Source organism: Canis aureus, chromosome 3, assembly GCF_053574225.1.
Source record: "Canis aureus isolate CA01 chromosome 3, VMU_Caureus_v.1.0, whole genome shotgun sequence".
Lineage (NCBI taxonomy): Eukaryota > Metazoa > Chordata > Mammalia > Carnivora > Canidae > Canis > Canis aureus.
The window spans coordinates 18,430,931-18,452,542 of record NC_135613.1 but is presented as its reverse complement, the minus strand read 5'-3'; the positions used below and the strand labels follow the sequence as shown (position 1 = coordinate 18,452,542).

Sequence of the window (21,612 nt, the reverse complement as noted above, 5' to 3'; positions counted from 1 at the left end):
CTACCCACACAGACACCAAGCAGCTCCATCTATTTCTATTCTCCCTGTGATTCTCAAACAACTTCTGATCCACAGCCCACATCTGTTCATTCAAGACCCAGGAGTGCTCAGATCCAGGGCACCTGTATGTGCTTCAAATTCAAAACAGGATCTAAGAGTCACTGTTGCACTTCTTATTTTAGGTCATGGTGGATTAGGTAGGTTATTTGTACCAACTCTTGTGCAAAACAGCTAAACTGTAGGACAAAACATTTTGAAATAAAATAATCTTAAAAGAGAAGAAGCCAACAGGGCAATATGATAAAGCTGAAAGGAAAAGAGTGAGCCGGAGAGGTTACCACCCATGAAAACCATTTTGCTCTAAGTACATTTGCCAATCTGGGAGATTTCCAACCTTTCTTATAATTTCCAACCTTCCCACCTTTTGAAGGCATGAGAGGGACAAAAATCAAAACCCCAGGCCCACAGGAAGTGTGACTTCTGGTAGCAGAGCCTCTCCAAAGTTCAACAGGAACCAGAACACCTAGATTTAAATCTCCTTCTTGTCGAGGAGACCCTCAAGGTTTGAATTTAATTTACAGTAATTCAATTCCAAATTTTCAGTGTTTATAGGCAACTGGAAGAAACAAATATAAAACCTGTGTGGAAGAAAGTATTTTTATCTAATCTTTAGATTTTAATATTCTAAGATTTTAAAGTATCAAATTATTCATACAAATAATTTTTAATAAAATGATCAATACCCAGCCAAAGATATTAGGACACAGAAACTAGACTCTATGAAGAACTGGCAACAGCAGACAATAGGAAGCAGTCTTGCATCGACTTCAAATTTCAAACACTGGACTAACCAAAGAGATGATAAAATAACAATGCTTACTATGTTTACTGAAAGAAAAAATTTTTTTAAAGATTTTATTTATTTGAGTGAGAGATAGAGAGAGAGAGAGAGAGAGAGACAGAGATACGGAGAGAGAGCATGAGTGGGGAGGAGGGACAAAGGCAGAAGGAGAAGCAGATTCATAACTGAGCAGGGAGCCCAATGTGGTGCTCAATCCCTGGACTGTGGGATCATGACCTGAGCTGAAGACAGATACTTAACTGAACTGAGCCACCCAGGTGCCCCCTGAAAGACAAATTTTTAGAGAAATCTTGGAAAAAGGAACTGCAGAAGTGCCACAGGAGATCTGAAAACGATTTAAAGAGAATCTCTAGGAATAAAAAAAGAAAAAAACATAAAATTAAAAAAATTCAATAGATGGGTTTAATGGCAGATCTGTCACAAAGAGAATTCATTAAATGGAGGGTAAATCCATCCAAAAAAAGAAACCATCAAGAAGGCAAAACATGGAGAGGCAAAAACATGGAAAACAAAACAAAATGAAGGCAGGAGGAGAGAGGACAACAGAGCAGAGGCAATATCTGAAGATGTAAAAATGAGTAAGAATTTTCCAGATTTGAGGAAAGGCCAAGCCAGAGTCAAGATGCCCTACAATTCTGTATCTAGCACAGGTATCCTTTAAGAATGAAGGCAAAACAATGACATTGTTAAAGAAATCAAAGTGTTTGCTACCAATAGACCCAGAATAAAGGAAATTCAAAAACATAGACCTCAGAGAGAAGGAAAATAATAGAAAGTCTGAGGAATAAGAAGGAAAAACAAAGAAACTGGTGAATGTGTGGGTAAATCTAAACACTCTATAGATATATACATATTCAAAACACAGATGAATAAAACATGTTCATATGCAGATACTTATTCATAAATAGTCATACATTTTAATGCTGCAAGCCTGTGAAACATGAAAAAGAGTAGAAATGCACTTAGGCTTTTGTAACTTAAGAATACAGGCTATGGTATCTACTATGACTTTCAAAGGAATACAAAGGATATAACTTCTAACCTGTAAGAGAGAGAACAAAGTGAATAACCAAAAAAAAAAAAAAAAAAAAAGTCCATCAATTGGAAAAAAAGGCAGGAAAGCAAGAAACACAGTACAGGCAGGATAAGTAGGAACCACTAGGTCATGTCACAGTTTCAACTCACTACAATTGGACACAACCCCATCCTCACTGTTCAATGTTTTTAAAGTACCAACTCCTGTAGGAAATCTTGGAAAATCTGTGACACAGGAACCATTGTGGTAGGAGTGTGCGTGTGGAAATTATGAATAAATGCACATATTATGGAAATATAAAATGTAAGAAAGCTAATTCTGAGAAGAGAGAACAAGGAAATCAGACTCACATTCTGTTGGCTACACAACTGCATCCCGTTTATTACTGACAATAACTTTAACAATCTTGGAACCAATAAAATGATTCCATTTCTGTACTACAGTATAGCTTCAGCCATTTCTATAATATGGAATGGTATGGTATAGCTTTCAAAATCTTTAAAATAACATTAGTGGGAAAGCAGAGACTATAAAATATAAAGGATTCCAGGAAGACTATTGATAATAGTTGGAAGACTACTGAGAATAATTAGAGTTTAGTGAAATAGCACTTGTGGGTGAACCCAAAACAAGACAGCAAGGTGAAGAGAAAGGCAGCAGTCAGAAGGCAGCAAGTACAACCTTTTCTATCACCTTCTTGAGTGAGAGCTTTGGCTGATGTGGAGCTGTTTCCTACTTGCGAAGGTCAAGAGAAACAACTTTCTGTAGTAAAATAACCTGAAGAAATTGCTAATGTAAGTAGTATTTTCTAAAGTCTCACATGAAATGTCTGCTTTTACATAACGCTTCTATTTTTCATACAGTTACTTTAAATTGCACGAATTTCAAAAACGGGATTATCAAGGCTCAAAGGAATTCTGTGTTCTAGGTGTGGCCATACAGCTAACAGGTTGTAAGAGTCACTGAATACTGTTCTATCAGTTAAGTCATCAAGTAAAATGCTCCTCTACTAAAGTCTTAAAAATAGCTACATATTAAAGATTCAGGAACAATAAAGACCGGCAGAAGACATTCTTCTCCTCACAAAGTCCTGAAAGCTAGAGCCACACAGAAGATGTCATCATAGAGATAATATTATTTCTTAAAATTAAAATCAAATCTCTAAAAAGGTTTCGAGTCATTCTGTACAACCCTAAAATTACATATTACTCGATCTTGTGTTTAAGTAAAATTGACCACAGAATGGTACCTGCTGAGAGAACTCCGTGGTTAATTCTTGGCATGCTTAAAGGGGCCAGTTCAATCCAAAGCTGCCTATTAGGGTCATAAAGAGGGCACATACATCGCATCGCTGCTGTTGGTTTCCGTGAACTAAGGAAATAAATAATTGATTAGCAGTTAATGTGTTTTATATAGTTTTGCTCATAATAACTATGACTAGTTTTACTGCTCTAAAAATGTTTAAAACATTTTTAAAAAAATCTATTGCTATTATGCTTAGATACCAAAAAATACCACGAATTCCTGTTTACACGGAAATAGCTCTTCCCTTTTATGACTTTTGAAACGATTCACGTCCATACTTACACTCTTTCTTCTCCACCAACAGTCACAATGCACTCAGAGTAGCCCCGGGGCTTGAAGTTTGCCAGCATGGCCTCCCCTTGCTGTGGCTGGCTCAGTGGTATGTTGTTGCACTCTCTGACAATTTCTCGTACTAATGGTTCATTGAGCATCTGTTCCCGTAAGTAGCTGGAATCTAACCCTGAAACCCACAGTGCTGACATCACGTCCTTCATGTGGACCTGCACAAGAGGGTTGGAAGGATGGGAGAAAAAAATGTAGGACATAGCACACAGTTCTTAGAACATACATTTTCTGACTCATGGAAAGCTAAAATTGTTAACAGATTATCAGCAGGCAAGTCACAAATGCCAGTACTGCTTGAATATGCCTTACTGGCCCTTTCTACATCCCCATAGCCTCGATAAATACAAATTTAACTTAAAAAATAATCAGATTTATATTTGATGTATCATGGAAAAGCTTCAAGCAGCTTTCTTTACACCCTAAAGGGTCACCTTAGCAATAGGAAACCTTGGAACTCGGCTGCAGTGGCCTTATTTCACATAGCTGGATGTGCTGGGCGTTAAATCACATTCATGGGGACATTATACGTAGTAATAGCTATGTAGAACAGATAATCAAAATGGATCAACATTAACATTACAAGAAAAATACAGAAAAGCCAAAGTTCAGAAGAATCCTGAGTACTATGTATTTCTTCAAATATTATTGTTAAAAAATATCTAACACATATAATATGAATTATGTACCTTTCATGATCAGTCATTAAATTTGAAATAATGGAATACAACATACTACATACATGAGGTCAAAGTCCTAGGGACTAGCTTTTCTTGGTTTTGGAATGGTTATTTTAAGGTATACTATTCCATATCCTGAGTGGCAAAAGCCAAGAGGTCTTAAGGCATGAAGTTCAGATTAATCAAAGGGTGAAGAACTACCTCTTGTTTCCCTGGCAACCTCATCCCTAGAAGAAAGGAAGAGACAGCTAGTGACCGTGGTCTCTATGAACAGCAGTGAATCCAGAACTCTCTTATCCTCTTTCCTTATCTACCCAATGAACGTGGAAAACCAATGCTAGCTGTGCTAACTATGCCAAGACTACTATCATATGGGAGTGTGTATTTCTATATCACTACAGATCTAACAGTTTCCATCTCTATTACAGTAGCTCATAGTTCCTAAATAGGCTGATAGAATTTTAACAGTTACAAGATATTCACTAAAACCTACATCAACAGCTGCTGAGAATGATTAACAATGCAATTATACATTTTAAAACTACTCTAAAACCTTCTTATTTTGAATATAGTAGTTGAAGCTGGTGTCTATAAATACCAGACTTAAAGGTCTGTGATTTTGCCCCCTCCCACACTGTAGTAATAGTTTGGCTCTAAAGCCTGATAATTCTGAGACCCTTCCTTCCCAGTTGTTGCTCCCACAACCTTCCCATCTGGAAATTGCATTGCCACATTACAGAGTGATCTCCTGCTTTGTGCTGAGTGGTATCAATCACTCCCGGGAGAGCCCATACCACAGAGGTTTCTGAGGTCCACTCCCCTCACTCCTCTGCCAGAGCGGTGTGTGCCCCCTCTCACTCTGCTGCCTATATCAGAGTTCCTGCATGGGTCACCAGTAATGATACAGGGATGGATGCTGAACAAGACAGTGGGGACAATGAATTTCTATAATCCACACCTCAAGCTTGAAATTAATTTTCCCACTAAAGGCAATGCACAAACAATATTATGTTCCTTACAAGTATTAATATTTTTATTGCTATGAGTTACATGAGCTTTTATAGTCTGGTCTGAAAAAAACAACCACTTCAATGATATTATGCAAAGATGTACCACAGACATCTTTTATTTTCTTAAGAGATTTTATTATTTGACAGAGAGAGAGAGAGAAAGAGACATCACGTAGGGGGAGGGGCAGAGAGAGGAGAGAGAGAGAATCCCAAGTCGGGAGGGTGGGGCCTGATGCAGGGCTTGATCTCATGACCCTGAGATCATGACCTGGGCCAAAATCAAGAGTTGGAGGCCAGTCGACTGAGCCAGCCAGGTGCCCCCAGACATCTTTTAGATCACAACTTTGTAAGCCTTTCAAGTTGAAGGGGAGAGACAGAACATCTATACTTTGGACTAAATAAATGAAGGAATGAATGGAATAAGTAAGTAAAAAGGCAAAGTCAGACCATGTTATAAACCACAGGTACCTTTCTTAGTTCTGTATCATGTGCTATCCATCGAATTACTGCTTCAAACACATATCTTTCGTTGCCAACATTTAACTTCTCGAGAGAAATCACTTCTTTAAGCTTCTGAGGACTGAGTTCTAAGAATTCTTCTGTGCTGCTGACATCTCGGAAATGAGTCTCCAGGTATTCTGTGGCAAGGTAATGGACATGGTGCAGGCAGTAGTGGAGTGCAAAGTCGCGGATGCCAATGCAGTTCTCAGCGGCGATGCAGCCTTCCAAAAACTCACAGCACAGAGTTTTAAGATCCGTCAGCAGGAGCAAGTCTGCTGCCTGTACAACATCTTGGATTGTATCTTCATTCAGCCGGATCTGCAGGAGTATCACAAATACTTTACATTTCAATATATGTATTAAAGCCCAAACTGCTAACCTATTAGGTGGAACTACATGAAAGTTCCACTTTTGTAGGTCAAAGATGATCAAATATTGGCAATTTCACACAGTCCAACCTAGGTCATCTTTTTCAAAAGGAGTTTGAGGGCACCGGTGAATCTTCAAACAATGTGAACAGAATATGGCCGGTTGAGTTTTCCCAGCACTTTCCTTGCTTTACCAACATTAACTATCATGAACCCTTCCTGGGTACACTGTCCATATTGTTTACTTCTAGGCCTTAGTGCCTGAAATGCTTATTAGGAGGTGGACAGTTCTCCTTTCTGTGGTAAACTAAAGGGAGTTCTTTAAATACTAGCACTGGAACTGTGGCAAATCTTGCCTCTAGATATATACCACGTTCCATCTTTTGCCAGATGGCCTGCCAGACACACCACATCAGCCCCTTGGAGAAGGGAGGGCCATGCTGCCCAAGGACCTCATTCCAAATGCCAAACTGCATTCAGTGCAACACGTACACTCTGGTCTCAAATCTACTTTCTGGAAGGAACTCCTAAGGTAAGATTTCTTGTTTATCGTTATGAACTTCACTTTTCCTTAATCTTCTAATGCTTCTTCATCCACCCACTTCAGTTTTTGCAGGCAACACTAAGGCAATTTAAAGAAACAAGCCTCTAGAATATTACCACAATCACAATGGTCAGACTCTTCTTTCCCAAAGAATGGGCAGTGTCCTACACTTGAAAATGTGAAGGAGAGGTTCCAGGGTACAGTACAGCAAGAAACATTTTGCCACATTTTATATATTGTGTACCGCAGATATAGAAAAAAAATGTATGACTGCCAATCACCTTATAAACTGAGCAACAAAACTGTGGAAAGAAGTGTGTCGAGTAAGTCACAAGTAAGAAAAAATTTCTTGTTTACTTGACATATTAAATTCAGCCACAAAACAGTGATAGCTGTACACCAGTCAGGTACAGGCATGTGAGAAAATCACTACATTCCATCCTGATAAAACTAAACTGCCAGATAAGGAGTTTGTTATAATTTATGTTGCAACTACGGTTTTAAACCATAACTAATTTTTTTGTTTATTTTTTTCTTAAACCATAATTAATTTAAATTGGGAACAAAACACAGAAGTCAACCTGTAAATAAGGTTTCAAGATTCAAATCCAAGCCTGAACAGGTATATGCAATTACTGGCTTACGAGTTGTTATAGCTGCTGCTGAACTGATTTTAAAAGTTAGATAAGAGGATTGGTCCTCAGTCTAGTTTCCTGATGCTTCTGAGTATCTTCAGTATTTTAAGGACTGTCCCAAAATTAATCTAAATGCATTCATTTTTAACAATCATACATATAACCTTACATGCACCACCCACCACCTAGTGTTCAGAGAAAAGGAAGGAATAGTGTCATGAAATTAACCCAAAAGCTTCAAAAAGAATGACAATCACCAAAGTTGACTGAATGAATGTATCCAGAGAAGGCAAGCAGTACATTTAGGATACTTAGGAAACACGTAGGATGAGGCTCTCACAAATGAGAAAGGTAAAGTAAGATGAGGAAGGAATAAGGGAGAGAACAGGAAAGAAGCTCTCAAAAAGAGTAAAGATAAAATGCATTCTCACATCACCACACGTAAGATACACTAACCTCTTCCTGTTAAAAAGCTAGTTCTGGTTCAACCTAAGATTATTCTTAAGAGCCCTCATGTTATACTTTAAATCATAAAATCAGGGGTTGGGGGCTTGAGGATGGCAAAGAAAAAGAAAGTCTCATTATTTATAACCTTCTTCCCTGGGTTTCATTAAATCCCCAGCAAAATAGGTGGGCACAGAGAGTAAAGGGACATCAGCAAGAATGGGATGCAACCGGGATATTGGTCCTACTGAAGCAACAGTACCCAGGCATCACAAATACAATGCAGGTGCCTGTCATATGCGCGAATCTCAAACTCTTTTTTTTTTTTTTTTCTATAAAACAATTCCCTCTGCCCAAGGAAGCTCCCCTTTCCAAGCTATGGGGTACAGAGCAAGATGGGAATTAAGGTTTAGAGACAGCTATGAAAGGTGATCCCAGTTCCTTTCTATCTCATGATGGAAGGTGGAGCTTGGAATGATAAATACAAAAACTGGGACTGGGTTAAGATTTTACTCAGTCAGCTTTTCTTTTAAGAGCAGAGCCCTGGAAGAACAGTTGGGTGCCATTCCCAGCAGGAGATATACATCACGCAGACAATGACAGATGAAGAGGACGGTGTTGCTGGATCATAGAATGGATGAAGGAGACCCTCACCCTGAGCTTGAGAGGCCTCTACTTCGTCTTCCTCCCTGTGTGTCTCATCATACCTGCCCACTGAAGATGTAATCCAGGATCTCTCTCATAACCATTACCGATATCCCTTCAAGTTCAATCTTATATGTTGATCCATCATCTTTTGGAGGATTATAGTTTAATTTTGTCCTAAGAAAGGGAAAAAAATGTAAAATTTCTATGAAAGAACAGAAATAGCTATAAATATTTATGCACTAAAACTCAGCATAAGGTAGATATTTATCAGCATATAAACCCGGCCTAGGAAATGTAGTTAGTTTATAATATTTTATAACTTCTGACTACAAAACACTTGTTCTAGGATTCAGAATACTACTTCTTAAAAAACAAAACAGACAACCATAGAACTAAGAGCCACCTAAGCAAGGATCTCTACTTCACCTTGGGAGTCTAGCTCTGTTAGGCTTTTTTTTTTTAAATTATTTCATTATCTATTTTCAGTAATGTAACAAGGACCCCACGAACCTCCCACCCAAAACAAAAGCTAGGAAGTTGACAAAGAACCTGCTTCTACCCAAACATACCCTCTCACTATTCATCTCTCTGCTTTTCCCCATCTGAAGTAATTATCATCCTAAATCCTATTTGATTTTCCTTTGCTTCTTGATATTACTGTACCCACGAAACCACTCTCCTTGTGGTTGTGTGCACTGCCCTGTCATACAAGTGTCAAACATCTCTTCATGTCTACAGTCACATGTGTTTCCTCTTCTGTGAAACACATGCTAAGTTCAAATCTCTTTTTCATTTTTTAAAATTGAGTTATCTTTATATGGAGGTGTATGAGTTCTTTATCATATTCTTGGTATTAAATCTTTGGCAGACTTGGCACATTTGTTTAAGGCATGAGTAATTTGAAGAATGATTTTTCATGGTGAATGTTTTTTGTGTCTTGTTTAAGAATTGGTCTTACCCAAGATCTGAAAGATGTTTGTAAATTAGCACTGACTAAAGCTAATACACAATCTAAATTGCACTTAAGAACCCCCCCACCCCCGACACCCTCAAGGTTGAGAATTGGTCAAATCAGGCAGCTGTGGAAGGAGGGTGAGAGATGAGCCAAAAAGACACAGGTTGACCAGTGGTAGTAAGGAGCTGAATTCCCAGGTCCTGCCTCCACATATGTACGTGACTCCCTGTAAGGCCCTCCCCACCTAGCTCTAGTGCAAGATAACGGATTGACATCCTGAAGAGTTAAAAACAGAGGGTAGGTCACAGGAAGATAATCAGGCACATTCAAGGATGGGTGTATGGTACCAAAAACAGAGCAAATATAGTGTTTACACACTGGATGCTGAGACCATCAATTTTTCCCCCTCAATTCTGCTCTTCTTACATGTTGAAAGCCAGACCTATATTCTCCAGGCAAGAAACTGGAAGACTCTTTGGAGGATGTAATCAGCCCTAAAGGGAAAGATCTAAAGTTATGGATATAGGGCTGCCCCAAGAACACAGGACTTCAAACTTCTGAAGGAAAATTCTTTCCAACCTAGATTTTTAAAAAAACATTTTATTTATTTATTCACGAGAGACACACAGTAGAGGCAGAGACACAGGCAGAGGGAAGAGAAACAGGCTCCATGCAGGGAGCCCGATGCAGGACTCGATCCTGGGTCTCCAGGATCATGCCCTGAACCAAAGGCAGACACTCAACCACTGAGCCACCCAGGTGTCCCTCCAACCTACATTTTTATAACCAGCCAAACTACCAATCAAATGTTAGGATCCAACAGATATTTTCAGCCATACATGGTCTCAAAACAAACAATCTCCCATGCAACCTTTCTCAATGTGCTGCTACAAAATGTGCCCCCCAAAACAAAGGTGTACATCAAGAAAGAGGAAGATTTCAGGAATGAAAAGACACGTTCCAACATAGGAAAGAAGTGAAGTCAATGCAGGGAAGGGTGCAGAATGGGCCTAGGACAGCAGCTATCTACAAGCAGAAGAAAGCCAGTCCATCCTGCTGCCAGTAAGGGCCTTGGGAGACTCCAAAGATGAAATTGATGGGATAATGTATCTGGAGGTAGGAAGAAGATACAACCTTGTTTCTTTCCTTATTTCATGTCTGCTATTCCTGCCTCTACAGTTCCTATCGAACTAAATAGTTTTACTCGAAAGATACTTCATTTCTGCTTGCTGCACTCCAGGGTTTATCTATATGCTTGACACTTTTAATAAGTGAAGAAAAAAATTTTTTATCAATTCCCGACCAAGAGAGAAAAATCATGTAAGTGCTAAGACTAAGACCAAGTCTGAAATGCACTGTGGTCTTTCTGGCAGCACACATGGTATTTTTCACTTAGGATGTCATAACTATTTATATTTCTCAATCACTGATTCTTCCTTTTTACATGCTCTGTGAAATGATCTGAGCCTCTTAAATAATTTTCTTTTGTCAACTGGTATGATGTTAAGCTTTTCAGTAGGGAGTGCTGGAAAGACAGTGCTTCTTGGTTCTGGTCTAGCAACTTGGAAGACTCCTATAAGGCAGCCAATCTTTCCAGCATGAAGCTCCTACAGTGCTCCGCCACCAGCAGCCCGTTGCAGTTTCCCCTGGAATTCCCTCAGGCAGTTTTGACACTTCTTATGAACAGTTTTCCCAGGCACCCGAGGGGACAGACTTCTGGCAAGTTCCAGCTGTGCCATCTCCCTGCCATGCAGGGAGTGTGGCTGTGCCCTGTCTAAAACATCTGGAGCTCAGCCCACGGTGGTGGCTGCTTCTTCTATGGGTTATTCCTGTATTTTTAAGTTTTCCTTTCTTCTTACTAGCTGATCTCTCATTACTCCAAATCTCTTGTTGTAGTTTACAATTCTTTATATTAAGCTTTCTTTGCTGAAGTTACTGCGTGGACTTTTTTCTCCAGACAAGACCCAGACTGAGAAAGTGGCTAACTATTTTAAGGCTGTAACTCCAGAACATATTCAGGTGGAAGAGCCTCAACCTGGAACTGGAGCTGTTCTTGTTTTAAAGTAATCCATGTTCACACAAGAGCTGGCTGTGCCTGCCTGTGCGTGTTGTGGATGGTGGAAGGAGGAGGAGCCTTCTAGACTAGGGGCAGAGCTACAAGTAGACCTTTCCTTGCTGTCTGTCTGTCCGTCCCTTTTCAGTTTTCAACCATGTGACTGGCTCACTGCCATTTTTTTGGAAGTTGACTATACTGTCATATGTTTTTATAATTAAGAGTAAAGTTTTCTCTCTCAGCGAGAGATGGCTAAGAGGACAGAAAAAAGATGCCTGTATATAAGTATGGACCATTTCAGACTTCTCTAAAACCAGACCTTTTTCAAAGCCCATGAAAAATCAATCACTGTACCATCAAGTCTCTAAACATCTGAAGCCTAAATTATAAAACCTAAAAGTACAGTTTAAATTCAGATCCCTACACCTGCCCCCAAACTTTTCCCTCTTCTTATCCTGGTTCTGATCTTTCCTGGTACCATCTGTGCACACTCCATTCCTACCCATCTTGTAAAGAATGGCTTACATGCCAGTTCCACACAAAGTTATTCTTTATCGCTCCACCCTGCCACAGGCTGCACCTCCACCCTTACCTCCATGTAGGTAAAAATAATTTCTCTGCTACAGATTTCCCAAACACTTTATATTATGGGTTTGTCAAATTCTGTTTTTATTGTGGCATTTAAGTATATATCCCATTTCCTAACTCCCTTATTTAACTGTTAAGTTCCTTGAGGCCAGAGTCCTCTTTATCATGGTAACCCTACAGTGTAGCCCAGTGGCTCACAGAGAATAGATGTTCAACACTTATTTGTAAAATAAGCATTTGAATTGATAGTGGTCTTTATCTCAAGCACTGTCACATGGTTTCTTTCCTGCATGACCTCAGGTACAGTGAAACAGAACCAGAAGCAGCAGGAGGAACTTTTATAGTCTCACATGTCCAATGCTGAAAGGACGAAAGCATGGGCTTTCTCAAACTCCAATGTTCATAGGGATCATCTAGGGCTCTTGACTCAGTCTCAGTGTGGCCTGTGTTTCTGCATGTGTAACAAAGTCTCAGGCAGCACAGAGGCTGCTGGTCTCCAGACCCCTCGGAGTAGCAAGGGGTTAATTGATGCTTCCCAAATCACCCATGATATGTTTGGTACTTTAATCCATCCCACATGAGTATTTTTTAAAACGTAGTAAAAATATAATGGGGATATAATGTACCAGATGGTGACTACAGTTAATAATATTGTACTGTGTATTTAAAAGCTGCGAAGAGAGTACATCTTACAAATTCTCATCACAAGAGAAGAAGTTTTATAACTATGTCAGATGACAGGTTAACTAGACTAACTGTGGTGATTGTTTTGTAATGTAAACAAATACAGAATCATTATGTTGTATACCTGAAGCTAATACAATGTTATGTCAATTATACCTCAATTAAAAAATGGATTATTAGAAAAATGAAATAAAAAAGACACATGAAATGCAGGCCCTGATTGTTTTATCATCTCATTCAATAAGCATAAAATTACTTTGTCAAATTGCTACAAGTGTCTAAACTCTTAACTGCCACACATACACTTATATTGTGGCAGATTGCTATCCAACCATCAGCAGTGCGCAGGTGATGTCCCAGTAGGCTGGATGACCAGACCACCCATCTGTCAAGAATACAGTGAAAGCTGATTGAGTCCCTTCCAATCCTAGTTGGTAAGAGTCACGTCACTCAAATTTATTTTGAAACAGTCTTGCTTTAGAGCCTACCATCATTCTGTTACCTCCCATTTCTCTTATTCTACCATTTCTTGGAGACCTGCCATCCTTTCCCAACTCAGTAACCTCCACTGTGTCTTATTCTCCCTCCTTTTGTCTTCACTTTTTTTTCTGATTCCCCAGCTAAGTCTCTTGGTCCTTTTAGCTTTTGTAGCATTCTGTCTTTCATTTCTTTCCTTCAGGAAATAACTTAATTTGCCCAAGATCCACCAATGAACTGTCCTCACTCTCGAGCCCAACACATTTTCTCCATAGCTTTCCCCTTTATATCTGGAATTTTCTCATCTTGCACATCATTTTTCCTTCCTTTGCTAGAGAATTCAGTGAGCTGGACTAAATGAGTTAAATTAAAAAGAAAGAAAAAGCAAGCAAGCAAGCAAGCAAGCTAACCCAAAGTGTTAATAACTGACAGCTCTGTTTTGAAAGTTAACCCGTAAAAAAAACAGGAGGTAAATCAACCGTTCCTTTCTGTGTTCATCTTTCCCCTAGGAAGCTATAGGGTCATATGTAAATTTACTGGAAGTCACAGTATCCTTGTTTTTATTATCATGTGACGTCAACTTATAAACTCTCTCTTGGAAAATGCAGTAGTCTTAAAATACCATTTTGAGAATTTTATCATACGCTGAAAAAACTAGAAATAATTGAGAGTATTATAAAATTGGGCCTCAGGTGTTCAGATATAAATATCCATGCCAGTTGCATTCTTCCCCAGTTTTGTTTCTAGGGCAAGACATTTCCCCTCTGTGCCCATTTTCTCATTTGTAAAAAGAAGAGGTTAGATAAGGTGATTTGAGAACTCTCTCACCCCTAAACATTTTTGGACAAAACTGCTGAAACAGACCAATGAGTTAGCACAGAGACTTGACTCTAGAGGCGTCCTGTGGAGTCCTAGAGGGTGAAGTCCCGCCAACTTAATCAGTGATCTAGGATTTATAACACAACTTCTGTGGAATATGCAGTGCAAGTTTATTTTTCTTCCAATCACCTATCCTCTGGGCAAGCATTTATTTTCTGTCCTATTAAAGTTGAACAGATGTGAAACAAAATCAATTTTTCTTATTCTTGGCAACACTGAAAGAGATTTTGTAAAACAACAACAACATGTTGTTGGCCAGTAGCTAATAAAGAAGCTGGTATTACTCAAAATTTTACATCCCTGAAAGAGGCCTACAACTTTTAAATGAGTATAACAGAGCCCAAGTAAACTGCTGGGTTATAAATAGTTCTTTTCTCATTGGCTTCCAATTGCTGAGAAAATTCAATGTGTCAAATTGCTCAGGTAGCCAGGACTGATTCTACTCTTCCAAGAACCATCTTAGACATCATTGAATGGGATCTGATGTAACACTGACAGAGAATACATTTAAGTGACTTTTCTTCCTCTCTGATGCAAAAGCTCCTCTCCAATAAAAGCAAGGAAATGTACTCAAATAGAATGCAAGAGAATGTAATGTTTAAGTCAAGATTTAGAGAAATTCTGGGGTGATTCATGGGCATTACTCATATGGTTTTAAATGATTCATGTCGCCTCAAACTATGTAGCTACTGACAGCAGGCTCTTTGAGATGTGTGCAGAGGGGCTTAGGTTCATCACTACATTTGCCCACTTAAGCCAAACTCCTATTTCATGTTCCCGGAGCAGGGGTGGGGTAGGGAAGTGGGGGTGGGGATGGGAATCTGTTTTACAGATGCTCCTCCCCTCCTCTTTCATCTTCATGAGCTCCTAAAAACTACATCAAAAATGGATAGTTGGGGCAGTGAAACTACTCTGTATGACACTGCAGTGATGGAGACCTGTCATCATACTTTTGCCTAAACTTACCTACATCATACATTTGCCTAAATTTACAGAATGTGTATGACCCATAGTGAACCCTAATGTAAGCTACAGGCTCTGGGTGACAGTGATCTGTCAGTGTAGGTCCATTATCTGTAACAAATGTCCCACTCTGGTGGGGGCGCTGATTACGTGGGAGGTGACGCATCTGTGGGGCCTCGGGGTATATGCAACATCTCTGTACCTGAACTGAATGGTCAATCTTGCTGTGAATCCTCCCCAATCAGCTTAGTGAAATATAAATTTGCAAGTAATATTTCTGTCAACAGAAGGCACCATCCCATGACAAGGCCTTTTATGGCCTATTTTTTATGGGGGGAGGGGGACAGGAACCCAGCTTTCCCATGGTTCCTGCCACACAGGAATGCCACCTATGTGAAAGAGAAGCATTTACATGGGTATCTGAGACAGGAGCAGGGATCCCAGAGGAAGGCCCATGGAGCCCCCAGACTCCCCTGGGGAGATATGCACCAGGTGCCACAGACTGCTAGGTGAGTCCCCCCTCAACCCCCCCACTGGGGCCAACAAAGGCTCACGAGCCAGCCACCAAGATGCTCTTCCTACAAGACCAAAGTCAGGGAGCAATGAGGAGAGGAAACCACAGGAAAGCAGGGGTATGATTGCTGTGGACCCAGCCAGGAACTGCCACCAGCTTAACACGGCACACCTAGGGCCAGGATTACCAAGTGGGAGGTGGGTAAAGGAAAGATAATGCAGAGCTGGGACAGGGCTGCATTCCTCCTATTACGATTCTAGGAGGGGAGCCTCACTACTGGGGTGGCATGCTAATGGAGCTTCCATACTACTTCTCCTTCATTATTTCCTTCACTCTCCCTCCATTCCTTTTTCTTCACTTCCAGCCTCCAGCTCTTCTTACCTAGACGAATTAGTTTTCACTTCCTTACCATCAAAACTTTCCGCCTCACACACATCCTGCAATGATTCATAATTTGAATAGGTTTTAAGAGTACCTCCTGAACCTGGCTTCCCAGAATCTTGGGGCAAACTCTTAAGAGGAAAGCAGATCCCTGGGTACCCTCCCAGACCAAATCAGTCAGGTTCCAAGACTGTGTACTTTTAAAAAGCATTCCAGCTTATAATGACACATTCCCTCACCCCTGGAATATTACCATCGCCCTCCACCCCCCCTCATCACATGGTTTAATACTTTACTCCTAGTCTCTGCTCTAAAGAGCAGCCCAAGTACCACACTATCTAAAATGACACCTCTAGGGGCACTTGGGTGGCTCAGTGGTTGAGCGTCTGCCTTTGGCTCAGGTCATGATCGCAGGGTCCTGGGATAGAGTCCTGCATCAGGCTTCCTGCAGGGAGCCCGCTTTTCCCTCTGCCTATGTCTCTGCCTCTCTCTCTCTGTGTCTCTTATGAATAAATAAAAAAATCTTAAAAAAAAATAAGATGACATCTTTACTTCCTTCCCTGCTTTATTTTTCTTCATAGAATTTATCACCATCTCATAAACTACATCTATTTAATGTCCATATCCATGACAATGGGGCTTTGTCTTGTTTACCATTCTATCTCCATACCTCATGAAGAGCCTGGTACCAAACAGGCACTTGACAAATACGCATGGACTTAAGTTAGTAGCAGCATACAGCCAGGCTGGGGGAATGAAGAATTTCACCACTGCAATGCCAGTTACTGAAACAAAACAAGCACAACTGTGCAGATGGTATTACTGACCAGTTGAACAGTTGTGAGCTTTTCCACACTGCATCTCCCCGGTTCGCCCACACTGAGGGAGGTGATGCTTCCCCCAGCACCCAATCCACGTGTGCTGTATTCAGCAATTCAAGTACTGAATGTTTCCCTGCTGCAAAGCTATTTGAATGTCCATGGTGCCATTACCTGCCTTTGTGCTGAGGGCAAATGTAAACTAGACTCAGGGTGCCTGGGTGGCTCAGTTGGTTAAAAATCTGCCTTTGGCTCAGGTCATAATCTTGGAGTCCTGGGATAAAGCCCTGCATCAGGCTCCCTGGTCAGCCGGGAGTCTACTTCTTCTCCCCCTGCCCCAGTTTGTGCACGTGTGTGCGCACTCTCTCTCTCTCTCATGAACTCCCTCTCAAATAAATAAAATCTAAAAAAAAAAAAAAAAAAGTAAACTGGACTTTAAGGTTGGCTGTAGGGAAGGTTTGTGGTCTGTGAATAAACCTGCCTAACTGGCCAGTACCCCATCTCTGCTTCATTGCTCTCTGTTCACCATCACTAGTGCACTGAATGGAAAAATGCAAAGATTAGGAAAAATTTCTGGAAAAGCAAGAGTTTACTGTTCAGGTATCATGCCACCAAGATGCCCCACAGTAATGAAGCTGAAGCAGAACCAGCTCACCATAGAGGATGTAGGAACAAGTCTGAAGAGGCCCTGGCCATTCCTGACAACCTCCCTGCTCCCCCACCGACCAGGCAGCACACAAGGAGTTATAAAAACATTTTCCTTTTTCCTTCTGATAGCACATCATCCACTCTGAAGATGAAATACAGTGTTCCTATTTAGACCTGCTCTGAGTTACCATGTCCAATTACATCAATATCTGGAAGAAATATGAGAACAGAAAGTGTATGCCTTTGAGGCATGTGATCTGAACAAAGGAAAAATTTATCTAAAGGGAGATAATGTTTTCAGAAAGAGAACATGCAAAGTATGAACTACCTTCAGCAGGAGGACAGCTTGAGAAAACCCACAGTGTGTGCGTTTGGGGGATTGGGGGGGGGTAACACACAGCACATCACAGGGACTGTGGACATGCACACCTTTAAGTGACATCACTTACACATGCAGAGGCACATGATCTCTGAAGGGAAAGAGATGAAGTGTGACCAAACCCATAAAAACTATAGCCCTAGGCCAGTGACCTTGCTATAAGTCCCTCCACTGTTCTAGGCAGAGCATCAAGTACCAGGTACGGATTCAGAAATCAGATCTCAACTAGTTGGTGGGCCCTGATCTCGAGGGACTGACGAACCATCACTTGTAACCATGGGCTTTGGATCAGTAAAATGAAATGCCACAAGTTATTTCTACAAGTCTGAAGCCTCTAGCATTATGTCCCACAAGAAATCTCTTTCCCAGCCTGCTGAAAGCCTATTTTCTCCCCCAGGCTGTCCCCATCTTAGGACGCGGTGCTATTCTCTACCCAGCTGCATAAGCCTGAGACTCAGGAGTCTAATAACTAACAGAAGGAGTGACTGAGTTACAAAGCACAAGTGGATGCTAGAACTGGCAAAAATTGATGAGGCATGGAATACTTTCATGATCTCAAAGTATAGCCCCATAATTTTTTTTTTAATTGGAGTTCAATTTGCCAACATATAGCCTATCACCCAGTGCTCATCCAGTCAAGTGCCCCCCTCAGTGCCCTTCACCCAGTCACCCCATCCCTCTGCCCACCTCCCCTTCCACTACCCCTTGTTTGTTTCCCAGAGTTAGGAGTCTCTCATATTCTGTCATCTTCACTGATATTTTCACTCATTTTCTCTCCTTTCCCCTTTATTCCCTTTCACTATTTCTTATATTCCTCAAATGAATGAGACCGTATAATGTTGGTCTTTCTCCAATTGACTTATTTCACTCAGCATAATACCCTCCAGTTGCATCCACATTGAAGCAAATGATGGGTATTTGTCATTTCTAATTAGCTCCATAATTCTTAATTACAAAGAGAAAAACAGTGGATTAAACCAGTGGACACCATCTTTAACCATGTGATCAACTAATGTTATCTAAAGCTGGGACAAATCAACATCATGGCGCCCTGACACGGTACATGGAGAGGGGTGCCACGTCACTTCTGTGGTCTTCTCACCACAAATGCATAACCTCAGTCTAAATTTAAGAAATCAAACAAACCCAAGTTGAGGAACAGTCTACCAAATTAAGTGATCAGCACCCACCAAACGTACCAATACCAAGAAAGATAAAGGCAGACAGAGGAACGGTCACAGGAGACACAAAAAGATACCAAGTGGGCAGGACAAGTGAATCACTGTAAAGACTGTGGAGGAGGTGCTGTGCTAAGTACCATGGAGGCAAAATAGTTCTCCAGGGAGACAGGTCAGAGAAGGCTTCACAGAAGTGGACCTGAATAGGACCTCGGCTGAGTATTTCACACTGAGAAGCGAGGACAGCAAAGGCAGTAAAGTAAGTACTGTGGCACTCAAGGAATGGCGGGGGCAATCAGCTGAGCATGGCTGGAGAGAGTAGCACATAGGGAAGGAGGACAGGGGCGAGCCAGCTCCTGGAGGATCTATGCAAACACACAGATCTGGACTTCCCCTTGAGGGAGATGGAGCTATACGTGAGGACTTACTTAAAACTTTTTATTTTGAAATAATTTTAGATTTACAGAAAAGTTTGTAATCATAGAGTTCCTATATCCCCCTCATCCGGCTTTCACTAATGTTGATATCTTAAATCATCTTAGTATACCTATCAATACTAAGAACTAAATATTTATTGGTATAATACTATTAAATAAATTATGGACTTTATTCAGATTTCACCAGTTTTCCCCTTAATGTCTTCTCTCTGTTCTGTGGTCCAATCTGGGATTCCAAACTTCAGTTGATGATTGTCTCCAACTCATGACAGTCCTTCAAATCTTCACCTTTTAAGGCCTTGACTCTTTGGTGAGTTGTGATCAATTATTTTGTACAATGTCCCTCAAGTTGAGTTTAATTTCTTATGATTAGACTGAGGTTACACATTTTTAGCAGGAACCCTACAAAAGTGGTATCATGTCCTGTGCAGCATGTTGTGATGTTGATGAAAAGGATGTTAACCTTGGCCACTTGGCTATGATGGTGTCTTCTGGGTTTCTCCATTAAGAAGTTACTATTTATCCCTTTGTTAAATCTATTGGAGGAGATAATTTGAGAATATCCAAATATCCTTTCTCTCCCCAAACTCTTGCCCACTAATTTTAGTATCCACTGGTAGATCTTGCCTGTAATAATTATTATTATGATGCTCAAATAATGATTTTTTATTATTTTATTCCATCTACATTTATTAATGGAAATTCTTCAGTAAGGAAGAGCTATCTCAGAGTGTCTGGGTGGTTCGGTCAATTAGGCGTCCAACTCTTGGTTTCAGTTCAGGTTATGATCTCAGGGTCGTGAGATCAAGCCCGTCAGGCTCTATGCTGGGTGTGGAGTTTGCTTAAGATTTTCTCTCTCTCCCTCTGTCCCTCTCTGCCCCAGCTTGTGCATGCACATTCTCTCCCAAAAATTTTTTTATAAAACTGAGAAAAAAAGCTATCCCTTTTCCTCATTTATTTATTCACCCACTCAATTCACTTACTCATGCCTATACATGTGGATATGTGTTCTGTTCTGTGGTATATAACCCAATGTTATTGATATTCATTTCCTTGCTCAAATTGCCACAGCCTTGGGCACTGAGAGTTCTTTCACGTTGGCTCTCTTGTCTTTTGGGCACCTCCTTACTTTCTGGCACAAATGCTCTAGGCTCATGGTGTATTTTTCCTGCTCCAGTACCTGCATCAACCTCATCTCGGAAGACATTAGCTTTATGCATTATCTAATTACCTTCTAGAAGCATCACTGTGGCAGCAGCAGCAAGTGTGGAAGACTGATGGGGATCGAGCATGGAGACAGACAGACCAGTTCTGTCACCTTCTGAACTACAGCGGCTGGAATGTGAGCAGCAGTAATGGTGAAGCAGAGACAGGTTGTGGAGATCTGAGATGTGTCATTTAGATGTGTGTGTGGGGTGCATCCCTAAGGACTTCCAGTTTCTCCCAGGGAATCTGGCAATATACTGACCAGCGAGGTGAAGGGAGGACTGCCCACCTTGGGGAAGGGAGCTGGCCTGGTGTTCAGGAGAGGCCAAGGTGGCGGTATCTCCGGAGTAGATGATATTATGAGAGAGTGGAGGGGGAGGGACAGACCTTGTGCCACATCACGTATAGTGAGAGAAAGGGAGGAGAGCCAGAAAAGCTGGCTGTAGGGGAAATGGGACAAGAGGGGTCACAGGAGCCTGCAGAGACCAAGTGTCAAGAAAATGACCAAGAGTGATAAATACAGCAGACAGGCCGAGTCAGATAAACACTTCCAAGTTTTCACTAGATTTGGTCATTCTATTTAGCAATTTTTAAGAACAGTTTTAATGGAGTGATAAGACAGGAGACAAGAGAAGGAAAAAAAGAGGTGAGACCATGGACAAGATAAAGACCCTTATTTGAAGAATTATGTGCTTTTGGGGCGCCTGAGTGGCTCAGTTGGTTAAGTGTCTCTTTTTTTTTAAAGATTTTATTTATTCATTCATGACACACACACACACACACACACACAGAGAAAGAGAGAGAGAGAGAGAGAGAGAGGCAGAGACACAAGCAGAGGGAGAAGCAGGCTCCATGCAGGGAGCCCGACATGGGACTTGATCCCGGGTCTCCAGGATCACGCCCTGGACCAAAGGCGTGCTAAACCGCTGAGCCACCCAGGCTGCCCAAGTGTCTGACTCTTGATTGATCTCAGGTCTTGATCCTGGGGTCATGAGTTCAAGTCCCAGGTTGGGCTCCATGCTGGGCATGGAACCTACTTAAACAAACAAATAATAACAATTTAAAAAAGAATCATGT

At 40.9% G+C, this 21,612-nt stretch overlaps 1 protein-coding gene across 5 annotated transcripts in view; it reads right to left on the bottom strand.

Moving 5' to 3' along the window:
• The window catches only part of GAN (gigaxonin), a 60,551-nt gene that overhangs the window by 24,926 nt on the left and 14,013 nt on the right, over window positions 1-21,612 (bottom strand). For 4 of the 5 annotated variants that reach the window (XM_077890957.1, XM_077890960.1, XM_077890959.1 and 1 more), the window contains exons 2-5: window positions 8,435-8,549; window positions 5,704-6,054; window positions 3,486-3,703; window positions 3,148-3,269 (exon numbers count right to left, since the gene is read on the bottom strand). In XM_077890957.1, the coding sequence (XP_077747083.1) occupies window positions 3,148-3,269; window positions 3,486-3,703; window positions 5,704-6,054; window positions 8,435-8,549 (806 nt within the window). The remainder of the gene's footprint in view (window positions 1-3,147; window positions 3,270-3,485; window positions 3,704-5,703; window positions 6,055-8,434; window positions 8,550-21,612) is intronic. The other variant, XM_077890961.1, reaches the window with a different exon arrangement.